This window comes from Miniopterus natalensis, chromosome 18 (genome assembly GCF_054644295.1).
Source record: "Miniopterus natalensis isolate mMinNat1 chromosome 18, mMinNat1.hap1, whole genome shotgun sequence".
In the NCBI taxonomy this organism is placed as follows: Eukaryota; Metazoa; Chordata; class Mammalia; order Chiroptera; family Miniopteridae; genus Miniopterus; species Miniopterus natalensis.
In genome coordinates this window covers 4,275,318-4,295,100 of record NC_142098.1, presented here as the reverse complement: position 1 = coordinate 4,295,100, position 19,783 = coordinate 4,275,318, and the positions used below count along the sequence as shown (strand labels likewise).

The 19,783-nt window shown below is 53.3% G+C and overlaps 1 protein-coding gene across 2 annotated transcripts; it reads left to right on the top strand.

Annotated features, from left to right (window-relative positions):
* Nucleotides 1-448: 448 nt before the first annotated feature.
* Nucleotides 449-18,938, top strand: MYLK3 (myosin light chain kinase 3). 2 transcript variants are annotated; one of them, XM_087827463.1, is made up of 14 exons: nucleotides 449-922; nucleotides 6,430-6,520; nucleotides 7,401-7,593; nucleotides 7,645-7,806; nucleotides 8,609-9,063; nucleotides 9,272-9,377; nucleotides 9,880-9,973; nucleotides 10,373-10,482; nucleotides 11,106-11,247; nucleotides 14,070-14,140; nucleotides 15,389-15,517; nucleotides 16,849-17,001; nucleotides 17,906-18,038; nucleotides 18,879-18,938. In XM_087827463.1, the coding sequence occupies exons 1-14, from the start codon at nucleotides 449-451 to the stop codon at nucleotides 18,936-18,938; spliced, it is 2,373 nt and encodes a 790-aa protein (XP_087683589.1). The 2 variants fall into 2 exon arrangements, with proteins under 2 accessions (XP_087683589.1, XP_016066919.2); XM_016211433.2 differs by having other exon boundaries at nucleotides 7,401-7,806.
* The last annotated feature ends 845 nt before the right edge of the window (nucleotides 18,939-19,783 follow it).

The following is a 19,783-nucleotide window of genomic DNA, read 5'->3' as shown; positions in this document are numbered from 1 at the left end:
AAGGCCTCGCACTGCCCCAGGATTCCTGAGGTCTCTCACGGTCCAGCTTTCAGGGCCTTTGCCAAAAGGACCCCCTTCTGCTAACCTTCGGTTTCAGCTCTATGAACTGCTGCCTGCCATGGGCAGATTCTTAAAATATTTGCCTATCAGCACCCTCTCAGAGAGGAATGTTCAGTGCTGCCGTGATGTCAAAGGGGCCCAAGGAAAAGGGCCTGGGCCAAACCCAGCCTGTCACTCAGGGCTCACTGCAGAGTGGGAGACAGGCAAAGGTTCGGAGAGAACCTGCTGGTCCTCGGGCTTGTGAACAACCAGGGGATCGCTGTTGGGCGGCCCTGTGGGCCGGCTGTCGGCCACTAGGAGCAATGACCCTCCGTACCCCACCCCAGTGAAGACCCGGGCTCTGCGCCTTCCCGCTTCCCGCTGCTCGCTCTCCCGCGCCCACAGCAGCATGTCGGGAGCCTCCAAGGAGAGCGTGGGGGCCCGAGGGCTGCCGGCCGGCAAGGCCTGCCTAACCACCATGGACAGAAAGCTGACGGTGCTCAACGAGAAGGTCGACCAACTCCTGCATTTCCAAGAAGACGTCTCGAAGAAGCTGCAGTGCGTGTGCCAAGGCATGGACCACCTGGAGCAAGGCCTGCACCGGCTGGAGGCCTCCAGAGCCCCAGGCCCCCCCAGGGCCGACCCTGCCCCTCCAGGTGACGCGCAGGCCGGGTGGCCGGAGGTCCTGGAGCTCGTCAGGGCCTCGCGGCAGGATGCAGCCCAGCACGGCGCCAGACTCGAGTCCTTGTTCCGGGTGGTGGTGGCCGTGGACAGGGCCATAGCTTTGGTGGGGGCTGTGTTCCAGAACTCGAAGGTGGTGGATTTCATCCTGCAAGGGAGTGTCCCCTGGAGGAGAGGCAGCCTGGCTGATGGCCCCTCAGAGGTGGGTTCCCGTCCCTGCCCTGGTGGTACTGGCTGGAGGGGCAGCCCAGGAGCTGGTGGGGCTGCCAGCCAGGTGGCTAGTGTTAGGAGAGCTGGGGGCTCTTTTTGCCTTCTTGTGCCTCCTGTGTGACCTGTGGATGGGGAAAAGGAGAGACGGGACTATAAGGGTCATAGGCAGGTTTCCAGACAGGGAGAGGGAGAGGCAGTGACCTGGTGAGGGCTGTGGGGCCTTGGGCAGCTCCAAGGCACCTAGAAGTGGGGGACGCACAGGCCATGGAGGAGAGGGCCTTGAAGCTTCCTGAACATGCAGTGGCCTCTTTGCTCCTTGTGTCCCTTGTGGGAGACAGGTGGGGAGCGGTCTGTTTGCCCTGACAGAGCCCCCATTCAGAAGTCCCTCCCCCCTCCCTTCCTGTCCCCAACCTTGTGCCCTGTCCCAGAGTGGGCGGAGTGTGCAGCTGCCCTGTGGAGATGTGTTGATAGTGACCCATGGGGGACACAGGCCAGGTGGGAGCCGGAGCCTGGGGGTGGAGTGTGGCATTTGTGGGAGCTGCTCTTCCCAAGGGTTGTTGTGCAATCAAACCAGCTGGCAATGGAAGTTCGGCTGGGGCGGGGTGTTTTTATGTGCGCACATGAGGTGTGTACCAGCAACACTCTGTTTGGGAACAGCTAAGGGACAGCCACTTAGCAACACTCACGTGGCCTGGAGCCGCCACCTCTGATCCCTGTTGTTGCCCACCAACCTCTGGCAACAGATAAGCTGGGGTCTCAGGAGCTCGTGCCTTCCTTCCCAACCCCCAGCCTGGCCAGAGCTGTCCCAGCTGAGCCCATCCCCTCCCTGCCCGGCCACTTCCCCCAGCACCCCCTTACCCCAGTCCCCTGCTCTCTGCACTGTCCCCGTGAGTCCAGCCTGCAGGGGAGACATGACCCCTTGCCACCGATAACCAACCTCAGCTTTAAAAGAGAATTCATCTAATATGTGCAGAGGGTGAAATCCGTTCCCAGGGTGTAAAGAGAAGCCCCCTCCTCCATTCCCCAGGTCCCAGGACAAGCCCCCCACCTCCCAAGCACAGGTGTCAGTTTCCTGTGAAACCTTCTAGAAACAGCCTGGTATCTATAAGCATGTTGGGGTGCACACTACCCCCTTTGTTTGGTTTTAATGCAATTATTATTCACATTGTTCTGGCCTTGGTCGTTTTTGTTTTCTGTTTTTTTTAACCCTCACCTGAGAATATTTTTTCCACTGCTTTTCAGAGAGAGTGGGAGAGAGAGAGAGAAACATTGATGTGAGAGAGACACAGCAACTGGCTGCCTCCCACATGCTCCTCAACGGGCCGGGGATGGAGCCTGCAACCAAGGTAGTGCCCTTGGCCAGAATCAAACTGGGACCCGTCATTCTGCAGGCCGACGCTCTAACCACTGAGCCAAAGCGGCCAGGACGTGGCTGTTTTTTACTTAATATATTTGGAGCATCGTTTCGTATTAATGCCTAGGAAGCGCCCGCATCTTGGTGAAGTTGCGGAGCGCTCCACTGGGCAGTGTCTTCAGGTGTGCACCCACCCGCGTCGTGTTGGTCAGCGCTCTCCTTTCCAGCGGTTGAAAGTGATGCAGTGACTGCCCATTCGGGTGTGAGTCTGTCCGTCAGCCGCGCCCCTGGAAGTGGCGGTGCCAGGCGGCAGGGTGAACGTGCAGGATCCGCACAGCCAGGCCGACCTTCAAAGGGGCGCTCTACTCTAGGGCGCCCCCGGGACGCACGCGCCGCCGGTCGCTAACAGAGCTCCTTCCCCAGCTTCTCGACTGCCCGGCTGGGGAATGAAACGGAGATCTTACTGTGCGAGTGTGTGTGTGTATTTTAACATTTTAGAATGAACGTTTTCAAGCATTTATAAAATAGTTAGTAGAACGACCCCTCTGAGCCACGTAACTGGAGGCCAGTGTCCCCCACCCATTTTCCTCTTTCCAGAGTGTTTTGAAGCAGACCTGAGATTTTGGATCATTTCTTCCGTAATCATTTCAGCATTTTTATCCAAAAGAGAAGGGTTCTTTTGCCCATTGTCACACATAAAAAGTAAACTGTAACTTTACATCACCAAAGCCAGTGATCAAACTTCCAGTCTTATGCTCTTTTTTCTAATTTTATTTTTCAGTTACAGTTGACATTCAGTATTATTCTGTATTAGTGTCAGGTGTACAGCATGGTGGTTAGACAGTCATACACTTTGCAAAGTGGACCCCAGTATTTCCAGCGCCCACTTGGCACCACACATAGTTACCACAACATGACTGACTGTTTCCTGTGCTGGACTTCACTCCCCTGTGACTGTAGCTTCCAATCTGTGCTCCTCAGTCCCTGCATCTTCCTCACCCAGCCCCCGACCCCGTCTTATGCTCTTTTCCCCTTACAATTTGTTTATTTTGAGTCAAGCTCCAAATAAGGCAATTAGTTATATGCTTCTTAAAGCTAACACTTTTCTTTAATTCATAAAAAAATGTTAAACTTTTCATTATGGAAAATGTCAAACATAACCAAAAGTAGATAGAATTATAGATCTCACGATAGTTTTTGTTTGTATTTCTTTTCCAGACGTTTGAGCGTCTTTCATGGATTTAACCTTTTGCTGGTTCTGTGAGCCGCCTGCTCCCATCCTTTCCCCCTTTCCTACCTCAGGTTTTTGCCTTTCTCTTTTTATTCTGTGAAAGCTCGTCACACGTTATGCAATCAGCCGCCGCGTGTTTTGCGGATGTGTCGGCATTTCTGGATGGGGGAGGTCAGAGAGCTTGCTCTTTCCCCAGTCCTCACCTTTCTCGTCTGCTCCCCACTGCCTGACTCCCTTCTGGTCTTTGTGTGTCACACACATCCAGGTCTGGGCCTGGTCCCCCAGCCAGGTGGTCAGCTCCTCATGGCCCGGCCACAAGGCCCCTACATCTCTGTGCCCTGCGGCCAGGGCTGGTCACACAGGAGGTGCCAGAGGACGGGCAGTGGACTGAGACCAGGCCCAGCCAGCTGACAATGGTCAGCGCTGAAAACTGCACTATGGAGACTTTCTAGGGAACCTGCTCTGTGTTTCCAAAGAGAGCAGGGGCATAAGATTCATCTGTGGAACTGACTTTGATTCTAGCGCTAGCCGTTCCATTTTAAACTCGTGCCAGGGCTCTGTGCACGTCCTTCTTGGGTCTGGTGAGATGCCCGGCGGCTCCATTTGGTTGAGAAATGGATTCGGTTATTACCAGCAGCCTGCTGCTCTGCGGGGCGGACAAATTCAGGCCCAGCTGGGGGCAGGCCCAAGTCACGGTGGAGCTGTTCAGGGATGGCCGTCCTCTGGGGGTGAGGGTCTTGTCCTCTCTCTGCATGCGCAGCACAACCAGGGACCACAAAGTTGAGCCCTGAAGACAAAAAGCTCTGTGTGTGCGCACGCGCGTGCCTGCCTACACCAAAGACGGAGGGAGGGAGAGGACAGCAAGGTCTGCCAAAGGACAGTCTGTTCGAGTCCCTGTCTGCGGGTGGGGAGAGACAGGAGGCAGCCTGCGATAAAGCCTCCAGCCCCCCCGACTGCAGGCTGGCAAGACAGTCTGCAGAAAGAGGCCATGGGACAGGTCTCTGCTGAGCAGGGGTCTGGGTCACATTGATGATACTGGTGCTAATCCTGAGGATAGCAGCTAGTATTTATTTATTTTTATTTTTATTGTTTGGTTAATCTTTACCCGAGGATATTTTTTCCATTGATTTTTAGAGAGTGGATGGGAGGGGCGGGGGAGAGAGAGAAAGAGAGAGAAACATTGATGTGAGAGAGACATCAATTGGTTGCCTCCTGCAAGCTCCCCAAGCAGGGCTGGGGATGGAGCTTGCAACCCACGTACGTATCCTTGACCCAGAATTGAACCTGTGACCCTTTGGTGCACAGGCTGACACTCTTAACTACTGAGCCATACTGGCCAGGGCAGCAGCTAGCATTTTTTTATTAGGTGCCGACCACATGCCAGGCACTGGGCTCTATGTCCCTACATGTCATGTCATTACCATTTAGAGGGCAAAACTTGGTGTCCTGGAATTTCAGACATGAGCAGGAGATGGAATTGAGGGACATGGGTACAGGATAGAGATAACAATGGAACCAACCCTCATCCTTACGCCAGGGAGACACCTGAGAGTCGAGGACCATGACTCCCAGTCAGAGGGACCTGCTCCTGCTGGTATGTGTCAAGTGGGCCTAGTGTTGTCAGATCTTCACACTGTTTTTCCAAGAGAAGCTGGAAACTTTGAATTTTTTTCTGATCAGATTTATTAAGGTAGAGTTTACATACACTCCACTTTCCATACATACACATTTAAGTATACAGTTCAACAAATGTATACACCCAGATCACCAGCACCACAATCAAAATGCAGAGCAGCTTCCATCACTCCAACAGGAAACTTGAAATTTTAATGTAAAATTCTAGATTTAAAGTCTGGATAACAAAACATTTAAATGCTGGGCAGGCCAAACAGAATGCACCCTGAGCTCTGCTGGGCCTCTGGGGCTCCAGGCAGGGCTGGCAGGAGGAAGGGGCTCCACCCAGGTGAGGGCTGTGCCTAGCCCTGCCGCTGGGACAGGTCCAGGAGTCTCAGGGCTCACCAGTCAAGAGCTCAGAGCCCCCAGAAGCACCAGGGGGACCCAGCAAGGGGTTGAGCCACCTAGAAATATTTATACTTAGAAACACTGAGTGCTCTGAGCTGTTGCGGGAACATGTTTTGGGAGTGAGTGTGGGTGCGTGCTCAGCGCGGGCTGCTGAGGGGGTCAGAGTTGAGGCCCCTGCTGAGCGCAGGGCTCCCAGCGTCCGCACAGGCCCTGGTCATGGAGCACAGGCCGCTCTGTCTCAGGCAGGACAAAATCACCAGCGCTCTGAGCACTGCCCGTGAGCTGGGCACCCTTCTCAGTGCGTTCCACAGGTGGTCCCCCCAGCCTCCCACTAACCCTGTGAGTAGGCAATATTCTCCCCACTGAGGAAAGTGGGGTGCTAAGAAGTTAGGGATCTTGGCTGAGTGGTGAAGGTTGGGGCTCAAGAGTCTGCCAGCCAGTGTCCCTGGCCACACTGCTGTACTGGAGAGGGTGACCGTGGGGTTCAGCTCCCAGGCAGGCGTTGCTGGTTGACCAAGGCATGCCCCCTGCAAGCATGGATTCATGTGACTTAGGGTTCCAACCCTAACCCACACTCTACTCGCTTTGACCAATGCGTCTGAGTTGGCATTTTGACATTAAACTCATTTTCCATCCCTGGCCTAACTACTTTGTGGTCCAGTCTGCTTAGACCCTCTGTCAGGGGCGGGGTCTGCCCTTGCCAGCAATGCAGTGACTCATTAAGAAGGGGACCTGGGGAAGCCTCAGCGTCCTTATGTCTAGAGTGTCCGCCCTGGGTGTAACTGAGATGGAGTGAGTGCTTGTAGCCCAAGCACATGGTAGGTGGCAGCAAATGTCTGTGGCCTGAGCCATGATGTTGACGATGACGATGACATGCTCCTGGTTCTTTTAGAACAAAGAGAGAGAGGAAGAGAAAGGAGCCAAACCACAGCGTGCGCTGAGCACCAGGGGCGTGCCAGCTGAGCTCAGGGGGCCCCAGGAAGGTGAGTGCGGCCCCTTCCTGCTTCCTCCGTGGCATCGCTCGCCTGCAGCTTCCAACTAAAACCACCCCACCACCTGCCAGGCGCTTTTTCCCACTTCTTTTTGTCCTTCCTGTGTACCTGTCAGAGACAGACAGTCAATTGCTGTTTTAATTAATTAATTAATTTTAACAATATATCTTTATTGATTTCAGAGAGAGGAAGGGAGAGGGAGAGAGAGATAGAAACATCAATGATGAGAGTCATTGATTGGCTGCCTCCTGCACGCCCCCTACTGGGGATCAACCCCGCAACCCGGGCATGTGCCCTGACCGGGATTCAAACCGTGATCTCCTGGATCCTAGGCTGATGCTCAGCCAATCTAGCCACGCTGGCCTGGCTGGATTGGTTTTTCAAAAATTTTATTTTTTAAATAAGTTTGCATAATATTTACCTGGTTCCAGAACCCAATAGACAGAACAAGGTACAAAGAGAAGACAAGCTTCTGTCCTGTTTCCTCTGCCACATGTAACCATTTTACAAAGTTTGTGTCTCATCTCTCCTTGGCGGGCCGGTCTCTTAGACCACGTTGTAAGTGGTTGCACCCATGCATGCGCACACGCATCTTAGATGAAACAGAATCGCACCGTACACCTCACTTTTGCTCACCTGCAGGCCCCCGGAGGCCACCCCTTAGCTGCACAGGCTGAATCTGTTTCTCCTGCTCCTGGCCGCGCCTATGGGAAGTGTGCTGGTTCAGGCCCTCAGCCCCTGGCCTCTGGCTGTCTCCACTCTGCCTCTTACAAACATGCCACACTGCCCGGCCCTCTGCATGTTCCCTGTCATATCTTTGGGACAGATTCCTCCAATGGGATTGCTCTTTCACCCACCTGCTCTCCTGTAGAGCGCCAGAAGGCTGACCTGCCAGAGGGGACAGCGGAGAGGCCGCCCCCTGTCGGCGCTTCAGGGATGGGATCCGACGTCCTTGCCCAGTCAGAGTCCTTGCCAGGGCAGGGAGATGGAATCCCTGGTACAGACCAGGTGCCCCCTGGACACCTGCCGCTGCCCAGAGAGGAAGACGCCAAAGTTCCTGAGGTGTCTGGAGAGAACCCCAGGATGGGCCTGGAATTTCCTGCAGCATCCAGCAGGGTCAGCGAGACCCCCACCAACCAGGAGGCTGCACCAGGTGCAGGACAGGGACCATCGTCCAGCTATCCTGACCCTCTGCCCACAGAGGAGGGCAAGAAGCTGACCTCAGAGCCGCCTGCCCAGGCCAAGGCAGCTCATGGTGGTGAAGACCTGCATCCAAGGTATGTGGAACCCCTGTCAGCTGGGACAGGGAAGGAGTGAGCGAGCCCCTTAGTGGGAGCGTGGCTGAGGGACCGGCTGCATGGTTGAGTGCCAGTGTCTGTAGGCTCTGGGCATTGAGTGCCACTGTCCCCACACTCTGGGCTGGCCTCATGAGAAGACAAGGCCTAGGCCCTGCTTTGGGAGCCTAGACACTGTTCTTACCTGGTGCCCATAAGAATCACCTAGAAAGAATTTTTAAAATGCTGATGCCCAGAGATTCTGATTTATTCAGTCTGGGGTGAGGCTCAGGCCCTGGGTTTTTTGTTTGTTTTGTTTTTACAAGCTCCCCAGGTGATTCCAATGTGGAGCTGAGACTCATTAGGGTTCTAAGTGTGGAATCTGGGCATGGGGGAGACTTTCCATGAACTTGTAATGGGCTCCCCCCAAAGATTCTGAGAGGGCAAGGTCTCCACGTCAGAGTCAGCCTTGAGCTGAGTATCGGGCACACCAGCCCTGCCGAGGGCTCAGGAAGTGGGAAACCACCCCTTGCCCTTCCTCAGAGAGCACAGGGCTGTTGGAGGAGCAGAGGCCTATATTCAGGCGTCCGTGCTGGTTGGCAGTGGCTGCCCTGTGGGGGCTCCTGGCCGATCTGCACTGGGTGGGACCGAGCACTGCTGTCGAGGTGCAATGGCTGCCCGGAGTGTGCCTGTGGCAAGGGGATGCACGGCAGTGCCTTTGGGTCACCCCACGCCCCCTGGGTGGGAAGGCCACGGGGCAGCAGTAACTGTTGACCTTCTCAGGGCCATCTTTCTCTATGCCCAGGATCTCTGTCCATGTGCAGGAGACGGATACCCCTGGGGAGCTGCTTGTGACTCAAGGGGGCAGCCTTAGACCCACACCCCCTGCGGAGGCTCCAGCAGCTGCCCAGTCTGGTGAGCAGGACCCACCTGAGCATGGGGGCTGTCCTCAGGACCCTGGGACTGAATCGGGAAAACAGATCCTGAAAGAAGCCAGTGAGTGCTCCCCACTGCCTACAAGGAGCAGCGAAGGGGGAGCAAAGGCTGAGGACAAGCCGGGGCCTGGGGCCGAACCCGCCATGGGACCAAACGGGGCCAGGAGGCACACGGGAGAAGACGCTGGGGCCCCAGGTCTGCAACAGGACACAGGCCCGGGAGCAGGAAACCCTGAGACCTGGGAGGACTGCACGCCCGGGGACCTGGGCAGAGCCGAGGCAGGAAGGGCGCCCCAGGGAGCCGAGGCTGGCAGCCTGGTTCTGGGTAAGTGAGGGGGGTGCCATGTATTGTGTTTGGAGGGCTTACTTCTGGGGGGCCTCCCTGAAGCTCCCAGGGAGAGATAATGCAGGTCTGGGGGAGTCTGCTGGTGTCTCCCAGGGCCAGAGCCGCAGCCAATGAACTCAGGTTGGCCCCAGCCATGGGGAGGAGGGAACAGGGTGGGGGTGCTCACAGGCTGTTGTCTCCTGAACAGACGACAGCCCAGCCCCACCAGCCCCTTTCGAGCACCGGGTGGTGAGTGTCAAGGAGACCGCGACCTCGGCGGGTTACGCAGTCTGCCAGCACGAAGTCCTGGGAGGGTAGGTGAGCTTTCTGCTTTGATGAGGGTGGGAGCAGGAGGGCCCAGGGCAGACACCTGGAGAGCCCGCTGTGTGCTGCTGGGGGTCCTCAGGAACTGGTTGATGGGGCCAGGGCCGGGATGTCCCGAGAAGTAAATGGACAGTCCATGGGGGGGTGGGGGTGGCGGGGAGAACGGCCTCTAGAGTGCAGGAGGGACCATGTACCGGAGACGGCAGGAGGACCTGCGTGGGGTGGGGTAGGAGGGATGTCCTCCAGGGTGAAGCTCAGCCCTGTGGGGGTGAGACAATATTCCCAGGGGTGCAGGATAGCCTGGGGGTGTGGGGTGAAGCAGTTCTTGTCTAGGTTTTAGGGAGCCCGTGTGAAGTGGGCATGATGACATGGGTACCTCTGGGGTGTATGTGGAGGAGGGGTGGGACCAGAAAGCGGTGGGGGGGTGACAGCATGTCTGCCGTGGGGGGTGAGCCTCCTGGGCTCTCAGCTGCTGTGTCATCCTGCCTGCAGGGGCCGGTTTGGTCAGGTCCACAGATGCACGGAGAAGTCCACAGGCCTGTCGCTGGCAGCCAAGATCATCAAAGTGAAGAACGCCAAGGATCGGGTGAGCGTCCGCCCCGGCAGCCCAGCCTCTGGCCAAGCTCAGGACCCATCACGTCCTTCTCAGTCCGCTGGCCCCCAGCTGCCCAGACCCCTCCATCCTGAGCAGGAAACCTGCGCCTTTCCTGCCTCTTTTCCATGATGCCCACACCCCAGGGTCCTCCTGCACCTACCACTTTCCTTCCCGGGCCTCAGGTTTCCTGTCTGTGAAACGGGCGGGTCTGACAAAGGGCCCTTCTGCTGTAAAAACCCAGTTTGGGTGGTGAGTGGAGGAGACCTGTTGGGAGAGCAGGAAACAGGGTGTGGGTGGGCACATGTGTGTACACGCGTGTGCCGTGGGAGGTGCAGCTGGCCCTCTTCCTGACCCGTTTCTTGGAAACTCCCCGCCCCTCTGGCTCCTAAGGAGGACGTGAGGAACGAGGTTGCCATCATGAACCAGCTGAGCCACGTCAACCTGATCCAGCTCTACGACGCCTTCGAGAGCAAGAGCAGCTTCACCCTGGTCATGGAGTAGTGAGTGTCTGCCGTGGGCTGCTGCTCGCGGCCAGGGCTCAGCGCGGGGCAGGAGCGGGGTTCCAGGCACAGCTCTCCTGCCTTTCCCGTCTGGGATGTCCAGGGCGCTCGCCACCTCCTCTGCTTGACCTCCAGCTTGGAGCGTGAGGACAAGGCCATTTGTCACAAAGTGGCAGCCGTGAGCCTGACTTACCTGCGATATATGTCAGTTTGGCTGGCGCAGTTTCTTAGTAATTTTGATTTGGTTGTTAGCACTTGGAAATTGGGAAGTTTCACAGTAAAACCTAGGTGTCTGGCTTTTCTTGAAGATCTAGTGATGCTGGACCTGTATTTCCAGCTGGAAATGGGTCTGATTTGCCCATTTGGGGTTCTTACCTTGTAGGTACTAACAGGCCCCTGTAGGCAGATGAGTTGACAGTGTGGCCGATGGCATCCAGAGTGAGCCTGCGGACGCAATCCAGCCGCCCCTGGGGCCTTTTTACCACCTGCACTCTGAGCAAAGGTCCCCATAAGACTCCAGATGGCAGTGGCACCCTCGGGCTCACCTGGGTTGGCTCTGAGAGCGGGAAAGGTCTCTGAGGGCTTTCTCAGTCCAGTGCCTGCCTCTCCCTTTTCCCTGGCAGCGTGGACGGGGGTGAACTCTTTGACCGGATCACGGATGAGAAGTACCACCTGACCGAGCTGGACGTGATCTTGTTCACCAGGCAGATCTGCGAGGGCGTGCACTACCTCCATCAGCACTACATCCTGCACCTGGACCTGAAGGTCAGGCTCCGCCGGCGGGCGGGCGCCGGGCCCGCGCCTCTGCTGCGCTCGTCGCTGAGAGCTCTAGCGGCACGTTCCCTGCCTCCCTCCTGGCTCCCCGTCATTTCCTCGTCCTGCAGTCACAGGAACACAAGTCCTGCCGATGCTCTGAGCCTCGGTGTTTTCATCTGTAAAATGATTAAATGATACAATGACTTTTTTTCTTTTTTGGAATGTAGAGGTTTAAAATATTTTTATTTTTATTTTAGAGAGGAAGGGAGAGAGAGAGAGAGAAACACTGATTAGTGGTTCCACTTATTTATGCACTCATTGGTTGATTCTTGTACGTGCCCTGACCCGGGATCGAACCTGCAACCTTGGCGTATTGGGGCAACGCTCTCACCGACGCTCTAACCAACTGAGCTACCCAGCCAGAGTGACTTTTTTTTTAAAAAAATATCTTTAGGATTAGTTTTTAAAAAATCAACATGGGAACGTATGCCTCTGGTAACAAATATAGACAATACAGAAATGTGTGAAATAGACGTGAGAGTGCTTCCCACCCAGTCTCCGTGCTGACAGGCCTTTAGTATTGGCCGTGCGGCGTGGCGTGAGCGCGGGCGCACACACGGACACACACAGACACACGGACACACACACACGGACACACACACACACGGACACACATACACACACACGGAATCGATTCTGCTCTCGTTTGTAAACTTGTCTCTTCTAGTTAATAGGACATTGTAGATATTCTTTCTCACTCTCTTTGAGGGCTGTGCCATATTCCATTCAATGAATGCAGTACACTTTCTTTTGTCTACTTGAAAAAAAGTAAGCACTGATACAAGGCAGCCATCTCCTTCCTTCCTTCCTTCCTTCCTTCCTTCCTTCCTTCCTTCCTTCCTTCCTTCCTTCCTTCCTTCCTTCCTTCCTTCCTTCCTTCCTTCCTTCCTTTCTCTCTCTCTCCCCCATCTCCCTCTCTCCCCCTTCTTCTCTCTCTCTAAAATCAATGAATATAAATTTTTTAAAAAGGAAAATCAATGAAATCAAAAGTTGGTTCTTTGAAAAGATCAATAAATTGGCAAATCTTCAGCGACATTGAACAAGAGAAAAAAAAGAAGACTCAGATTATTAAAATCATGAACAAAAGAGGGAGGATCACTATCATCAGCCTTATAGAAATAAAGAAGAATTATAAGGGAATACTATGAAAAATTGCATGCCAATAGGTTAGATAACCTAGATAAAATAGACAGGTTCCTAAAAGACATAAACTACTGAAAACTGACTCAAGAAAAAATAGAAAATCTGAATAGACCTATAACAAGTGAAGCAATCAAGTTAGTATTAAAAACTACCCACAAAGAGGAGCCTAGGCCATAAGGCTTCCCTGGTGAATTCTACCAAGTGTTTCACCAACTTTTAGCAACTCTTTCAAAAAACAGAAGAGAAGGGAACACTCCCTATCTCATTTTATGAGACCTGTCTTATCCTGATATCAAAACCAAAGACATCACAAGAAATGAAAACTACAGAGCAATGTCCCCTATGAATATAAATGCAAAATTTCTCAGTAAATATTAACAACTAAATGCAGCAACATATAAAAAGGATTATACACAGCACAGAGCGGGATATATCCCAAGAATGCAAGGTCGGTTTAACATATGAAAACAAATCAATGCAATATGCCATAGTAAGAGAATAAAGGACAAAAATTGCAAAATCATTTCAATAGATGCAGATGACAAAATTGAACAACTTTCATGATGAAAACACTAAACAAACTAGGTATATAGCTTCTTCAGTCTGATAAAGGCCATCTATGAAAAACAGCTAACGTAATACTTACTGGAAAAAGGTGGAATGCTTTCTCCTTAAGATCAGGAACAGCCCGGCCGGGCGTGGCTCAGCGGTTGAGCATCGACCTAGGATCCAGGCGATCGGGGTTCGATTCCCGGTCAGGGCACGTGCCCGGGTTGTGGGCTCGATCAATGACTCTCTCATCATTGATGTTTCTATCTCTCTCTCCCCCTCTCCTTTCCTCTCTCTGAAATCAATAAAGATATATTTAAAAAAAAAAAAAAAGATCAGGAACAAACAAGGATACTGCTCTTGGTAGTTCTATTAAATATTGTACTTGAGGTTCTAACAAGGGCAAAGAATCAAGAAAAGAAACAAAATGCCTTTACATTGGAAAGGAAGTAAACGTCTTCACAGATGACATGATCTTGTACATAGAAAATCCTAAGGGGGAAACTATTTGAACTAATAAATGAGTTCAGCAAGGATTTAGTGTCAACATTTAAATGCATGTAATTCTCACATAAAAACCTGGATTTCTGGATTATCTTGAGGATTGAAGAACTGCATTTCTGTGTGGTGGGCAGTGGCTGGAGCTGAGCAGTGGCTACCTCTTTACACAGGGCAGAAGTCCTCCAGTTCCCCACAGTTCATACCATCAACTATTGTCTCACACTAGCCCACTTTATTTATTTTCAATGTCTATCTATCATTTATTATGTATCATCTATCTATCATCTATCTATCTATCTATCTATCTATCTATCTATCTATCTATCTATCTATCATCTATTTATTATCTATCTATCTATCTATCTATCTATCTATCTATCTATCTATCTATCTATCATCTATCTATCTATCATCTATCATCTATCTATCCATCCATCCATCCATCCCTGTAAGGCTGTCCTGAGCCATTCATTTCCCTGGGAGGCTGGGAAGCTGAGGCCTCTTGACAAATAAGTGTGGGAGCTGCAGACCTTCTTAGCTCTTGACTGAGCCTAAGCAGACTTCTCTTTCTTTCCCAGCCGGAGAACATACTGTGTGTCAATCAGACAGGACACCAAATAAAGATCATTGACTTTGGGCTGGCCCGAAGGTAAGGGGGTTGTATTTTGGCACTTAGAACTCACTGGGCACTCTTTCCAGCTCTCTTGGGCACAGTTACACACAGCTCAGCCAGTTTTTGAGTTTTGGGACTGACACAAGAAAGCTGTCTGAGGAGGAGGCTGGTAACCTTAGACTGCAGCCACCTCAGGGGGCAGCTTTGTGCCCTGGCTCTGCTTCTCCTTCAAACCACCTGTGTGAGCAGAGAGGGCAGCGAGGGCAGCAATGGTTAGGGGGGGCACTGAGTGGGGGTACTGGGCAGCTTAACTCTATTCATTGTCCCTGCCTCCTCGGCCCAGGGTGTGCTGGGCTGTGTCACATCCCTGCCCTCTGGGAAATGACGAGGTAGGTAGGAAAGCGGGAACGTGACTGTGTAGGGTGGTTTGGGACACCAGGTCTGGAGTAGATCCTGGTGAAAGGGGACATAATCAGTCCCTGCTGACAGGCAGTGATGAATTTTAAATAGACAATACACGACAGTGCTGAGCTGTCGGAGGAGGGTGGTCAGGCTCTCTAGTGTCGGTGCAGAAAATGAGTATTGTTTGTCATTTGGAACCATCTTAGGCTCTTAAAATGCCTAACGCCTAGTGAAGGATAGTTTTGCCGTTCGTCCTGTGCAGCCACGTGTGTGGCGAACACTGAACCTGAGGAGGGCCCTTGGTCCGAGGCCTGCGCGCGGTGGGGCGGGCTCTCAGCAGTGGCAGGAGCAGACCCTTGGCATTGGATGAAGCCTGCTCTGCCAGTCACATGGTGCCTGACCAGCAGGAAGTTCCCATTACATTGTTAAAATTCACACTTAATTTTTTTTAGAGCAGTTTTAACTTCACAGAAAACTCGAGGGGCAGAAAGAGAGATTTCCCATAGACCTCCTGCCCTGGTACCAACACGATGAGCCTGCACCGACATCGAGGCCGCCAGGTCCAGCTGCACTGCGCACGGCACAGAGCTGACCCCCGCCAGCTCCACCGTCTGCGCTCAGCGTGTGGCTGCGTGCGAATAGATATATTGATTTTCTCTCCTTTTCAGATTGTAAAGGCTAGAGGAGGGGGCTGTGGTTTCTGGTTCTCCCTGGGGACTTAGGAAAGCCCACGGTGGGGCCTGGGGAGTGAGGATTCCCCTGTAAATGCCGCGCGTGGTGGCAGGTGGGGCCTGGAATGTCTCGCCTGCTCTGGGGATGAGTCCCAGCCTCTGCACCTTCTCCCTGGTCTGACACCCACGGTCCTCTCCCCTTCCTCCCCAGGTACAAGCCCCGGGAGAAGCTGAAGGTGAACTTCGGCACCCCCGAGTTCCTGGCCCCCGAAGTCGTCAACTACGAGTTCGTCTCATTCCCCACGGACATGTGGAGCGTGGGTGTCATCACCTACATGCTGTGAGTGCCCCGGGGGGGGATTGGCATCTGTCCTAGGGTGGGTACCCTTAGAAGCAGCAAAAGTTTGAGCATGAGTGGTTTAGTGGGGAGGTGTGCATAGGAGACCCCAGGAGGGGGGCCGAGCGGAGGAAGGCAGCCAGTAGACCCTGTTATATCATGCGGGGCAACGAGGCTGGTCCTTGCGGGAGCTCTGGGGTCTGTGGCGGACACACTTCTTTGGAGTTATTCATAGAGGGGCCAGGGAGATGGGGTATAGATTCACTAACTTTTTTTTTTAATTTTCCTTTTTAATCCTCACTGAAGGATGTTTTTTCCATTGGTTTTCAGAGAGAGTGGAAGGGAGGGAGAGAGAGAAACGTGGGTGTGAGAGAGACGCATCGATGGGTTGCCTCGCGCACGTGCCCCAGCCAGGGCCTGGGATCGGGATCGAGCCTGCACCTGAGGTGTGTGCCCTTGGCTGGAATCGAACCCGGGACCCTTCAGTCTGTGGGCTGATGCTCTAACCACTGAGCGAAACTGGCCAGGGCCGCTTCACCAACTCCTGTCTGTTATCGCCTGTGGGCTGATCCCAGGGGCCTTCATTCCTGCAACTTGTGGACCCACCAGGGAGAAAGCTCTCCAGCGAGGAAACGCAGGCGGACTGTACGGGGGGGGGGGGGGGAGTGCAGTGAGGGTGGGCAGGTGGGACCAGCCGGACCGGCTGACCTGCCCCTCCCCCTGCTCCGTGTCCTGTGGGCTGACCAGGCAGTTAGGATGGACTGAGGCTGGTGCCCAGACTAAACAGCCTCCTCTGTGCACATTCTCTTGGCTGTTTCCTGGCCCCATGAAGTCATGCTTTGCTCCAGTCTTATTAGGGCATGTCTGTGACCTGTCCCCATGCTGTGTGTGCACGTCCTGTACCAGGCGGGGACGTGGGAGGCACCAGGCCCGCCAGTGGGGGTGCCCTGCCTCACTGCCCTCGTCCTGAGGCCTGCGGAGTATCTGGATCTGCCTGGCTGTCTTGGAGGCATGCTAAGCTGTTTAGATTAAGCCAATGTGCACCTGATAAATGGACCTACTGGGTAGGCCCCAATTTGCTCTTCACTTCACGGGAGGGAAACAGAGGTGAGCATGACCAGATTTATTCAAACAGCTGCTGCCTCCAATGGTTGGGCCCTTCCGCCCTCCTCCCCTAACCTCCCCCTGGGGCTGAGGCGATGGGGCTGTTTCTCAGTTGAACCCTCTTGGTTCTGGTTGGTTCTGCTCAGACCCCTAGGATCCCTCTCTGTTTCATCGCTGCGTGTTGGCAGATGTGGCCTCCGCATACTGATGGTCCTTTCCCTCCTCTGCAGACTCAGCGGTTTGTCCCCGTTTCTAGGGGAAACAGATGCCGAGACCATGAACTTCATTGTGAACTGTTGCTGGGATTTCGACGCTGACACCTTTGAGGGGCTGTCGGAAGATGCCAAGGATTTTGTTTCCCGGCTGCTGGTCAAAGAGAAGAGGTACCTTAACTGTGTGTCACTCATAAAGCATTCTAATGGTGACCACCGATGGGGGACAGTGAGAGTCAGGTGTGCCCGGCAGGTCCTTTCTCCCTGTGGATCCATCTGTCCAGGATTTCTTAGTTTGCTACCTCTTTGGATCAAAAAAGGCAGGGAAAGTGACAAAGGAAATAATTCAAAAACAAACACCTTGGAGCATAACATTTAGATGGAGTTTTAGAAAAGGCCATATTTACAAATTAGCCCCATTTCCAAGTTATCCATTTTAACAGGCTAATGTTGAAAAAAGTTGAGCTATACAGATGTTATTTCCTAGAATAAAAACCAGAAACCCTTGTTTCTTGATCCGCAAGGCCCCTTAGTGTCCAGCAGCGAAGCCGGCCTCACAGGCGCACCGTTCAGTTTCCGATCCGCAGACATTGGGAATGACGGGGCAGGCCTGTGGGTCTGGGCTCCAAGACAGTTGAGTTCCTCACCTTTGTCTTTGTTCCTTTCTGACTGTGAAAGGTTGTGGGAGGGAAAATATTGCCTTTGAGATGAACAAGTTGACACAATTCTCCCAAAGGGGTGATGAGCTTCCTGCAAAGCTCATGTTTTACTTCCTAAAAGCTCCTCAGGCACAGCTGGCCTGCGGCCCTGCCTTGGTGTCCCCGCTCCTGGGAGGTGGCACTCAATCCCTGGGATGCAGGCCCTCTACGGAGGCCTGGGGACATTTTGCTGACGACTCTCTTGCACTTCTGAGAAGGATTTTAGACGTGAGGAGCTCCCCTTGGGGGACGTGGCAGGAGTCTGGCGCGGTGATGAATGTTAACCCACTGTCTCAGGCTTCCGACCCAACTGAATTAATTTTCCACAACCAGAAAAGGCAGCACCAACTAAACACAACCGCTGTTTGACTTCCCAGCTGCAGAATGAGCGCCACCCAGTGCCTGAAACACGAGTGGCTGAATAACTTGCCGGCCAAAGCTTCCAAGTCCAAAATTCGGCTCAAATCCCAGCTCCTGCTGCAGAAGTACATGGCTCACAGGAAGTGGAAGGTAGCTTTTCTCAGAGTTCCCTGCCTTCCTAACGTGTCCTTCGGAAGAGTTGTAGCTACGTTTCTACTTACACTTTGATTCCAGATTAAAAGGTTGTTTAAGGAGAAAAACCCCTCTCTGTCCAAACCTGTTAGCTTCAATAAGAATTGCCACAGACCCAAAATGACTGGGCGTAATAGTGGCGTTTAGTTTGTACTTATGTGGACACTTGAGGTGATAGAATGAGGTCAGAGCTCATGTCCTCAGTGACAACTGCAGTTTGAGGTCTGGATTCCACATGTCAGAAACGGGCTGGGAAAGCTCAATCCTAAAGTTTTGTAATTTTGTTTACAACAGAACTCTTTGGTATCAAGGGCATAAAATCTGTCTTCAAAAGCCCAGTCACTGAGGGAAGTGGTTTCCCAACTTTTGATACTGACTCAGAGCCTCGTTTAAAAAACAAGAAGCTGTGCTTCACCCTGAGAGCAGCAGGAGCGGCCATAGCCACGTGCACCCGAGACACAAGTATCATGCTTGCCTCCCACACAGTGATGTCCTCTGATGTTTTCTGATATTTGGTTTCATTCCAGAAATTCTGGTCATAACCCACCGATCTGATTCCAGGACCCCCGGTGGGCTGTTTTCCACGTGAGGATACGCATGATCTCACTTATACTTGCTCCAAACAGCCCCCGAAAGTCAGGGCCTTTCTGCTTGTTTGCTAGAATCTCACTTCCCCATTAGGTTATCAGGTTTAAAGAAACTCAAGTGCCCAACTTGCTTAAGTCCTTCTATTGTTTTTCTGAAAACAATGGGTCTAAAGATAATGCTTTTTTCCTTCTTTTCTCTCCTTATCTCAAGAAACATTTCCACGTGGTGACTGCTGCCAACAGGTTAAGGAAATTTCCAACTAGTCCCTAATCCTCAGCTCTCCTGCTCACCTGGGCCGAGAATTATGGAGACGGGTGGGGAAATTGCGACGAGAGGTTTCAAACAGTCTGGCCTTTTGCTCTGTGGAGTCCACTTGCTTTGTAAAGAAAGGTTGCGGCGGTTGCTTTCCTTGTGGATGAAACGTGGCTACGAAGTGACTTAAGAACCTTTTTCTGCCTGAGGAGAGCACGGAGCTTGAATGCTGTTTACTCTTTGGGTGCCCGCAGTGTGGTGGCGGGTGTGGGCGTCTTTGGGTGCCTGCAGTGTGGTGGCGGGTGTGGGCGTCTTTGGGTGCCCGCAGTGTGGTGGCGGGTGTGGGCGTCTTTGGGTGCCCGCAGTGTGGTGGCGGGTGTGGGCGTCTTTGGGTGCCCCCAGTGTGGTGGTGGGTGTGGGCGTCTTTGGGTGCCCGCAGTGTGGTGGCGGGTGCGGGTGAGCTGCGCGTAGGTGGGAGAGCTGCTTGCCCAGGGCAGGCTGGAATTCTAGACGTGCTCCGATTGGCACCGCGACAGGCGCGCGGGGCACGTCAGCGCTGCCTCCCTCTGCACCCAACTCCTGCACCCTGGTTCGCTCGGGGCGGGCTCACGTAGTGTACAACCCATCCGGTGTTCAGCCACGTGGATTGAGGGCAGTGATCCTGCAACTTGTTTTAACCTGTGCTCCCTTTTGAGAATTGAAACATGCATCCTTTCAGTCTTTGACATTTCAAAATATACTGCTGATCGTGGCTAAGTGAGGACAAGGGCAGATTTGAATGTGCTTTTCCTCCCCGCCCTCGCCTTCCGTCAGTTACGGAGTCTAGTGCGTCTGGAAGCTGTGTGGGGGTGGGAGAGAGAACG

Bases quoted from the DNA above. Each gene is read 5' to 3' on its own strand.
- MYLK3 (XM_016211433.2), top strand. From the start codon at position 449: ATGTCGGGAGCCTCCAAGGAGAGCGTGGGGGCCCGAGGGCTGCCGGCC. The intron at 6,521-7,400 runs GTGAGTGCGGCC...GCTCTCCTGTAG, and splicing joins GCTCAGGGGGCCCCAGGAAG to AGCGCCAGAAGGCTGACCTG. The intron at 7,807-8,608 runs GTATGTGGAACC...CTCTATGCCCAG, and splicing joins GGTGAAGACCTGCATCCAAG to GATCTCTGTCCATGTGCAGG.